Genomic DNA, 10833 nt, shown 5'->3' on the forward strand with positions numbered 1-10833 from the left:
AATAGACTATTTTATAGATCGACATGATATAGCAGTTCCTTCATGTGCAAATAGATAGCCTGTTTGAGATCGAGTTTTATGTAGGTCTGATAAATAACCTGCATCTGCATAACCAATAAGGTTTGCACAACCTTTGTTAGTATAAAACAAACCCATATCAATGGTACCTTTTAGGTATCACAAAATATGTTTGATACTGTTCCAATGTCTTTGCATTGAGGATGAACTATATCTTGCCAGCAAATTAACAAAAAATGTTATATCAGGTCTGGTTGTGTTAGTAAGATGCATAAGTGCACCAATAACACTAAGATATGGTACTTCAAGACTAAGAAGTTCTTCATTCTCTTCTGAAGGTCGAAATGGATCTTTGTCCACTTCAAGTGATCGAACAACCATTGTACTACTTAATGGATGCTCTTTGTCCATGTAAAATCATTTTAAGATTTTCTCAGTGTAGATAGATTGGTGGACAAAGACCCCATCTGCTAAATGTTCAATTTGCAGATCCAGACAAAGTTTAGTCTTTTGCAAGATCTTTCATCTCAAATTCTTTCTTTAGCTATTCAATTACCTTTTGGACCTCTTCAGGGGTTTCAATACGATTTATGTCATCAACATAAACGGCGATATAACAAACTCTGATTCCGTTTTCTTAATAAAAACACATGGATAAATGATATCATTTATATAACCTTCATTTATCAAGTACTCAAGACGATTATACTATATACACCCTGATTGTTTTAGATCATATAATGATCTTTGCAATTTGATTGAGTACATCTCATGAAACTTAGTACATGTTTCAGGTAATTTTAATCCTTCTGAAATTTTCATGTAAATTTCATTATCAAGGGAACCATAAAGGTAAGTTGTAACTACATCCATTAGATATATTTCAAGATTTTTATATACAGCTAAACTGATGATATATCGAAAAGTTATTTTATCTATAACAGGTGAATATGTTTTCTTCATAGTTGACCCCGGGTCTTTGTGAGAATTCTTGTGCAACAAGGCGTGCCTTGTATCTTACAATTTCATTAATCTCATTTTATTTTTGCATAAAAACCTATTTATAGCCGATTGATTTTACACCTTCAGGGGTTTGGACTAAAGGGCCAAAAAATCTCATGTTTAGCAAGTGAGTCTAATTCTGATTGAATTGCCGTTTGTCATTCTGGTCAATCACATCCACATCGACATTCTTCGACATATTTAGGCTCAACACTTTCACTATCTTGCATGAGGTTAAGTGCAATATTATATGCAAAAATATTATCAATCATGATTTTTGATCGAGTTATCTCATCACTGATAGAACTTATTGAAAGTTCTTCATTCACTTGAGTCTCGGGTTCATTGATTTCTTTAGGAAAATCAAGATTACTCAAATCTTGACCTTCTTCAGGAGGTTCTTTTGTAGTATCATCTTTATTATCTCTCACGCTTCTCTTTCTAGGATTTTTATCCTTTGAATCCAATAGTCTACCGCGCTTTAGGTGTGTTTGGGATATTGAAGCTATGATACTAGTAGATGGTCCTTTTGAGACATCAATCCAGATAGGCACATTCACTATAAGAATATGTGACTTAGTTATCAGTTTCAAATTAGTAAATGCATTTGACATTTGATTTGCTATTTTCTGTAAGTGGATGATATTCTGGACTTCCTGCTCACATGTGCGGGTACGTGGAGCAAAATGAGATATTGATAAAAATTTTCCACACAATTTCTCTTTCGAGTTTCTTTTTCTCTCCCCCTAATTGCTAGAAAATTATTTCATCAAATCGACAACCTATCTCCTGTCAACGGTTCAAAGTAGCGAATTATGGAGGATGAGTCAAACCCAACATATATGCCCAACCTTTGTTGAGGGCCCATTTTTGTACGCTGTGGTGGTGATATATGAATGTATGCCGCACAACCACAAATTCATAGATGAGCTATATTTGGCTCATAACCAAATACTAATTGTGATATAGAGTATTTATTATAATTTATCGGTTTGAGACAACAAGTGCTGCTGCATGTAAGATAGCATGACCCCAAACTGTAATCGACAATTTTGTTTTCATAAGTAGAGGTCTTGCTATCAATTGTAGTCTCTTAATAAATGACTCTGCAAGGCCATTTTGAGTATGAACATGAGCAACAGGATGCTCAATTTTTGTCCTAATTGATAAGCAATAATCATCAAAAGCTTGGGATGTAAATTCTCCAGCATTATCAAAGCGAATAGCCTTAATTGAATAATCTGAGAATTGTGCCCTTAATCTTATTATTTGTGTTAATAACATCGCAAACGCCAGGTTGCAAGATGATAACAGGCACACATGAGACCATCTTGATGATGCATCGATTAAAACCATAAAATATCTAAACAATTCACTAGGTGGATGAATAGGTCTACATATATCCCCTTGTATACACTCTAAAAATAAAGGAGATTCGATGCCAACCTTTAGGGTTGATGGTCTGACAATTCATTTGCCTTGATAACAAGCAACGTATGAAAATTCATCATTCGTAAGAATCTTCAGGTTCTTTAACGAATGTCTAGATGAATTTTTTTCATCTCATCATTATTGATCCAGCATGACCTATTCGATCATGCCATAGCACAAATATATTTAGATAAGTAAACTTCTGGTTTACGATCAAATGTGTTTCAATTGCACTAAGTTTTACATAATATAGGCCAGGACAAAGTTGGTAATTTTTTTAAAATATATTTCTGGCCTGAGACACTCTTGGTAATACCAAGGTATTCAATACTCATTTCATTTAGTGTCTCAACATGATATCGATTTCTGCGGATATCTTTAAAACTTAAGAAGTTTCTTGGGATTTAGAAGAGAATAGTGCATCTTTTATAACAATCTTTGTCCCCTTAAGCAGAAATATAGTAGCACTTTCAGAGCTTTCAACAATTTTTGAATTATTAGAAATTATAGTAACATTTGCTTTTTTTTCGAAGCAAGTAGAAAAAATATTTCTCATCTTTAAAAATGAAATAAGTTGTTTCACTATCAATTAAACAAACATCCTCGTGATTGATCATTGATCCAAATAAAATTTAACGTATATCTATATTTTTCTTCAAAAAGAAATAAAGTAAACATTATAATTAATACATGACGTATTATACAAATTTTATTTATTTATATTAATTTAGAGAAATATAAACATATGATTTAATACAATCAAATGGAAAGAAAATTATTTAAATATTATCAGGGTTATCAATATTCATATTTCTTTCTGGGAAATTGAAGAAATCATCTACATCTAGATGTATAGGCTCAATATTGTTTTCAGAGATAAAATTTGTCTCTGAATTATTTTCTGTTCTTTTTAAAGATGCCTGATATAGCTGAACCAGACATTTTGATGATCGACAAGTCCGTGACCAGTGCCTCATACCTGCACATCTATGACATATACTTTCTGAATTTTTCTTTGATATAACTTCTTATTTTTCACTCTTCTTTTTATATTGCTGATCATTTTTCAGTGCCAGTCGAGCATCATGATTATAATTCTTCTTTAATCACGACCACGACAAGGGTCATGACCTTTTTCTTGTTGGTTATAGTTTTTGTGATTCACTTCAGGGAGTAGGAAAGAACCAACGGACCGACTATCATGATTTTTCATTAACAGATTCTTATGGCGTTCAGCAATAAGAACATGAAAAAGTAATTCAGAATATTTTTTAAAACCTTTTTCGCAATATTGCTGCTGTAGGAGCATATTCGTGGGTGGAAATGTGGAGTATGGTTTTTAAGTTTTTCTTGCTCAGTGATTTCTTCTCTGCATAAATTTTACTGTGCTATAATTCTAAACAAGACAGAATTATATTATATTATATTTTTAGAATCCATTAATCTCAAATTGAGCCAATCATGACGTGTTTGTGGAAGGATGACCAACTTCAGGTGATCATATCTTTCTTTTAGATTCTTCCACAATTTAAGAGAGTCTTTTAATGTGAGGTACTGTAATTTTAATCCCTTGTCAAGATGGTGACGAAGAAATATCATGGCTTTGACACACTCTTGACTAGATGCCTTATTGTCATCTTTGATGGTGTCTGTCAGACCCATCGATTCTAAGTGTATTTCGGCATCTAGTACCCATGATGAGTAGTCATTTCCATATATATCAAGAGCAACAAATTCAAGTTTAGAAATATTAGATATTTGAAGAAAATAAAATTCTTACCCTTTTGTTACCTTTTTAAAAATAGCTCAAAGTGATGGAGGTTCGTACTGATAACGTGTTATAAAATAAACTAACTTCGCAAAATAAGAAGAAAAGAATAAGAAAAAGAGAGGATGGAGAAGATCCGAGAATTCCGAGTGCTCTTTCATTGAAAAATATGGCCATTTTATAGTTAGAAAAGGAGAAAAAGTGATGGACAACTTACCCCTTTTAAGTGAGTCCCACAAAATGGAACATCCACGTTCATAACATATAATACATTTTTTTGTAAAAAAGGACCCTAATAAATTGGGGCCCAAATTGTTACTTTAGTTGCTATCTATAATCAAGCCAAGCCTTGTAATTTCCATTATAGGTGCATGGGTAATGGATTGATTTGTTAATTGCATTAGGTTATGTTAGGAAGGGGTAGGTATGCCAAACGCAACTCTATAGGATATTGACATAAATTTTAATAAATTAATGCAAATGAGAGAGTTACAAATAGTAACTTTTAAAATGAACTGATTGTGATTTATGTTGATTGAAATCTCCACTCTATTAGACTTCATCATATTCCGACAAAATTCCAATGCACGAAAATTTAAAATTAACTACAGAATTTATCTGAATTCCCTAGCTAATCAGTCACTAAAAAACTCTCACTTGATTGAATTTTCTTATAAATTATCGTTAATTTGTAGCTAAATGAGATTAGCATGAAATTTTTATCGTTTAACTACAAAATTTTGCTCATCACTAATGTCTTATTTTTCTAGTAGTACGTTCAGTGTCATTTTTAGTCCAATTAACTTAATCATAATAAAACATGAAACAAGAAACTATTTGTACGTTGAAGAACAAAAACAAAAGCTAAACCTTGTCACAATAACTTAGAAGTAGAGATATAATTATTAGAGCAAACAAATTAAGAAAGTATCCATAAATTAACACTAAAAGTAAAGTAAAAAAAAAAAAGGCATTAATCTTTTGTAGAATTAATACTATTAATTAGCTAGGTCTATGTTTCATTCCACTTTCAACAAGTGATACTTCAGATTCTTCTTTTGCCTTTGACAAATCAGCTTTGAGCTTAACTTCATCAAGATACTGCTGATAACCATAGGACAAAAATCCCCAAATTGCCAAAATCATTGAAATTACTTTCACCCCACTCATTTTCTCATTGAAAACAATTAGAGCAAGAACTGGAATAAGTGGAACACTTAATGCAGTAATCACATTAGCAAATAATGCAGATACTTTCATAATCAAACTTAATAGACCAATTGTGTAAATCTGCCAAGTCAATGCATTCCACACTAATGTCATGACATATGACACTTGCCCAAGCTTATATTCTTGCATCTCTGTTTTAATCCATTTCCATTCGCCGCTCGCGAATAGGCCAATCAGAATTGCACAAGTGGCGAAAAACGATTGCCAAATCACTACTTTCATCACTTCTTTCAAAGTGCGTTTTCTCATGATGTTTCTGAATATTCGCTCGGTCGCTGATAACAGCAACGCATACCCTGCTGAACCGAAGAGAGTACAGATGAACCCAATTAGCATGTAGCCTTTTTCTTTTGACGATCCGCCTGAAGATGAATCGTCGGGTTGGAAGACAAGGAGAATTGAGGAAATTGTGAGTAGGACTATAGAATTTGCTATATAAGTTGTTATTTTTTGGGAATTGAGGAAGAAGGAGAACAGGGCGTTGAATCCCAATTGGCTAGCCGAAATTAACGAAAATGTTGAAACGGGAAGGTGTAATAATCCGACGGCGTTTAATATACAACTTCCGCCTAATAGAAATCCGAGAAAAACATAGACGGATAAAAACATCCAAACAGACGGATTGTTGATATTATTTTTGTGTGTATGATCGTCGTGGTTTTCTTCTCTCTTTTTCAAGAGGAGAATAGGGAAAAGTATCGGAAATCCAACCATTTGTACTAATGAATTCATCCAAGTGCTTTTTCCACCTTCTCTGTAGTAAAGTTCACCGAGGAGTGTTGCAGTTGATAAACAAATTAGGATTAATAAGGAATTGAAGCCTATTTCAAGCCATCTCTTGTATTTTTCACGCCATGAAGTCAAATTATTCACCATATTGGCTTCCTTTTCAACTATATGAATTAGTGGAAAAAATACTAATTAGTTTAGACAATTGGTAAAAACAGAAAAAAAAGAAGATGCAGAGTGAAAGTGTGAGAAAAAACTTACAAGAAATGTTGAGCTGATTTTCTACTTGAGGTTCTCCCATTGGAAAAATAAAGCAAAGTTTTTCAGACGGATGTAGACTTTTATGTTTTGTTTGTAGTTGTAGTAGTAATAATTGTCTTTTAACTTTTTTGTGAAATTGCAGTATATAACGCACATCATCAAAGGAACGAATGATGAAATTGTGGATTCGTTTAGTAGGTGGTGGATTGCGTTTGGAGTAGGTGGGGAATGTGGAAAATTGGGAAGTAAATGTCATTTTAGTGAAAAAAATAAAATTGTCTCTGGATAAGTTTCACTTTAGGAATTTAGATAAAAATGAGTATTTCCTTTAATTCATATTAAGTAAATTATTGGAATTTTTTTCATAATTTAAAATAAGTAAATTTTTTAAAGTTGAATTGTTGAGACTTTTTTTTTCATATTTACCCTTTCTTCTATTTAGGTTCTTAACTATTTTACCTTTTTTAAGAGAATCATTTAGGATTAATAATAGTGGAAAGTAGACTTTAATTTTTGTCCTTAAATATTTTTCTTAAAGGGTGTGTCATTCTCCAATAATTCATGTAATATGGACTAGAGTCTAGAGGGAGTATGTGTAACACCCCTAAAAAAATATTGTATATGGTGTTTCAATTCTCGACGAAAATGATATTTTTTAAGTATTTTGGGGATAACTTTTCAGATAATGGTCCAAATTAGGTGATTCAAATTTCTGAATAACCCAACATCATTACCTACAACTTTCATGAAGACCATAGCTTAAGATTCGGAGGTTAATTAAGTCAAATAAATTAAGTTTTGCAAACCTAGTGCTATGACGAAATGGAGTAATTGTAGAAGAAAAATCATATCTCTGTAGGATAGTTCAAATCATTTGATTCTTGAAGGATATAGAAGAAGACTCCTAGAGCTACAATTCATATGAAGGCATCAAATACTAATTAGGAAGTTATCTTGTTCAAACATAGCTCTGAAAAAGGGTATTTCGTAAAAAGAAGATTCATTTCACCAATCATAGAAGATCTAGATCCATTTGACATCACCAATGACATTAATAGTCCTCCATTTGGCATCACCCATGGCATCACAATCCTCTATTAAATTTTTAGATTTTTCTTTATAATTATTTTAATTATTGTTAGGGGTCTCCTTCACATCTATAAATACCCACCTTATTTTATCATTTTGTTCATCAAAGTTTTCTCAAGAAACTCTTCTCTCTATACACTTCTTTACTAATTCTCAAAATGTAGTTTTAGTTCTTAGTAGTGTAGAAATACTATTTCGGTGATTCATATATTTCGGGTAGTACACAAAACGCTCTGGCGAGGAGAAAAGGGTAGGATTCAAGAGTGTTCATTAAGTCCTTCGATTCTGAGTAATGCTTCGGATTCCAGGTATGTAAGACTTCAATGAGAATAATCATTCTACTCTCATGCCTAAAGTATTTTGATTATATGATAAATTATATTTATTTTCTTTAAGCTTTACTCTAAGGTATGTAGGTATTTATCCATTGATTCTTTCACCCATGTAGTTCAAAACTTTTTCAACTAAATCTCTTGATTTCAAGTAAGATTTTGTTATGGGCAATTCTTATTTCTACTTAATAGCATGAATCATGGTTAAACTAATGATTATTGATCTATCTTGATGCAAAATAATTTCATATGTATGAATTGATGATTTGCAAGTAATTTCTCTATTTATCTCTTTAAAGATTCTTGAAATTCATGGTGGGTTTTTAAAGCATGATTTTTAATTAACGGATTTCAAAGTATTTATGCATAATTTCATTTACATACATGTTTGAAAGTTGAAGTGACTTAAACCCACCTAGTTTTACTATATTTTTAATGAAGTTTGACTTGAAAGCTTTGACTCCAAATAAATATTTATGAAAGCAATGCTTATTATAAAAAGGGAGTCTTATAAAATAAAAGAATGATGAAATGCTATGAATGATGGATTCTTTATGCTATAAGGACAATTCTTGCATTTTTGAATCACTAAAGATTTTTATGAGTTATTCCACCAAATGTGATGTTTTGAATTCTCAAGCTATATGCTATGACTATTTTTAAGTATTAAACTATTTCGTGGGATTGACTTAGCACCGAATGAGGCATTGATGTAAGATTCGGTAAGGGAATCCTAGTAGCAATCTCTTGTCTCATTAACTATGTGCCAACATAGGAGCCCTTGTAGGCTTAGGCTGATGGATCCACAAATAGCCCTTAAAGTTAAAGTTAAAGAAATGAATAAAGTTGACGGAGTTCTACCCGACAAGTAGTCTCCCCGGCCAACGTAGGGGGTTATGTTGGATTTCCAGTAATAGCTCGCATTGTCTTAAATGTCGGTTATGGTCATCTTCCCACAAAATGAATGTTTTAAAGGACATCTATATGATTGATTATACATGCATTGCATTATGTTTCATATTACATAAATGTTTTAATGTTTTCTCAATGTTCATGCATGCCTACATACATAGTAAATTCAAAGTACTAACACATATTCTTTTGCCTACATGATATCACCATGTAGGGACCGATGCTCCTCCTCGTTCTTCTCCACGTGGCTAGTTGGGATTTCGTTTGGAGACTACTTTTGGTGAGTTCCCATGTTTCGGGAACAATACTCCTTTATCTTTCTAGCTTATGATATATTGAGATCTTTAGACACTTACTATGACATTTCTTTCTACTATGATTGAGGGTGAGCTAGAGACTTGTCTTAGCCCGTTAAATATAAAAGTTAGAGGTATTGTTGGACATATGTAAGTTGAATATTTACTATTATGATTTCCGCTTGTTTATTTATTGTCATTATCTATGAAAGACTAAAAGAATGTTAAAAGGCTTGTTTGAGGTACTTTCGGGTTCCTCATTCGCCATGTCACATCTAGGCCCTAGGATTGGGTCGTGATAGTATGTTTTTTGAATTATACGATTATACTCCATCTTCTTAATAGTGTTCAATTTTAATTAAAGAATCATTTATTAAATAGAAATAGTTAAGTAAACTACACATTATATATATAATTATTTTTAATTATCATAATTTTTATTAAGACGACATAGTAACCAGCAATATGTTAGGGAAAAAAAAACGAGAAAAGCGTAATTATTCTAGTATTTGTTGCCAATCATGAAATGTGCGTTGTTTTATCAGTGTTCTTGTCTATTCATTTGTTTGTTTTTTCTGCCTAACCAACTTGTTCTTGTCTATTCACCTTCCGGAAGGTCACTTTTTTTGCCCTTTTTTGTTTCTCACGGTTATTTGATACTTATTTTGGACCGAATAATGTTGATTTACATCAAAAGTTTCATTACGAAGTAAAACACTTTTTAAAATTCATGTAAATTACACTTAATATCTTGATATTTTGACCTTCTCTTGCTTCATGGCAAATCTTTAATGTCAAAAGATAAAATTTGTTAAATTTGAAACTTTGCCCATAGAACAAGTGAGTTCAAATATTCAATATCATTCACCTTTAAAATCATTCTTGTAAATTACACCTTTATATTGAAACTCAAATACAAATGATGGAATTGAATTTATCAATCTACTCTAATCTTCAACGGTTGAAAGTCACTTTTTTTCACCGTATAACAAGTTGGATTAGGAACATGAGCTGTATTTGCTATTTTTACCTAATTATGCCAATCAAATTATTGAACTTAACTTATAATATACAATATTATATCATCGTGATCTGGTTTGTAGGATTAAGAGAATACTCTATGATTGTATTGAGTTGGTGGAGAGGGTAGATTTCATGGTAAATTCTAAAAGCAAATTCTAATTCTGGTTCATTTCTCATATTGGAAGTAGTTTTTGGGTATAATACACTTATAAATGATGTTAATTAGTTCATTAAATTATTACATTGTCCTCCTCCTAAATTTTACCTTTATAAATACATCATTATGAGTGATGAAAAATAAATGATTTATCACCATAATATAACGGCTAGAGTTTGCAGGTAGAATACACCATGTATCTCCTTAAAACATATTTAAGTTGTGGACAAATAAAATTCATACATTTCGTCAGGATTTTTGACGATCGATAACTCAAGTTGTGATTATTGTGCATAAATTCGCTTTCGCAAGGAAAAATCCGTTAGTCTCTTAACTAGGATTAGTATTTTGGTAATATACTACATCTCGGAAATGAATTCAACAACAATAACAAAAAAAAATCATGACAAATAAAAATAAAGATACATACTTGAAACTAGGGCTGTACAGGACAAACCGATAAACCGCATCAAACCGACAAACCGAACCAAACCGGAAAAAAAAACCGACTAGTGGTTTGGTTTGACTTGGTTTGGTGTTTGAAAAAAAAACCCGACCATTATAGGGTTGGTTTGGTTTTAACTA

At 31.9% G+C, this 10833-nt stretch overlaps 1 protein-coding gene across 1 annotated transcript; it reads right to left on the reverse strand.

Moving 5' to 3' along the window:
• Positions 1-5090: 5090 nt before the first annotated feature.
• Positions 5091-6599, reverse strand: LOC129873342 (purine permease 21-like). Its single transcript, XM_055948420.1, has 2 exons — positions 6440-6599; positions 5091-6342 (listed from the first exon to the last, which is right to left on the reverse strand). Exons 1-2 carry the CDS (start codon positions 6477-6479, stop codon positions 5222-5224), a joined length of 1161 nt encoding a protein of 386 aa, XP_055804395.1. The 5' UTR covers positions 6480-6599; the 3' UTR covers positions 5091-5221.
• Positions 6600-10833: the final 4234 nt, after the last annotated feature.

The sequence above is a fragment of the Solanum dulcamara genome, chromosome 11 (genome assembly GCF_947179165.1).
Source record: "Solanum dulcamara chromosome 11, daSolDulc1.2, whole genome shotgun sequence".
NCBI classification, from domain to species: Eukaryota; Viridiplantae; Streptophyta; class Magnoliopsida; order Solanales; family Solanaceae; genus Solanum; species Solanum dulcamara.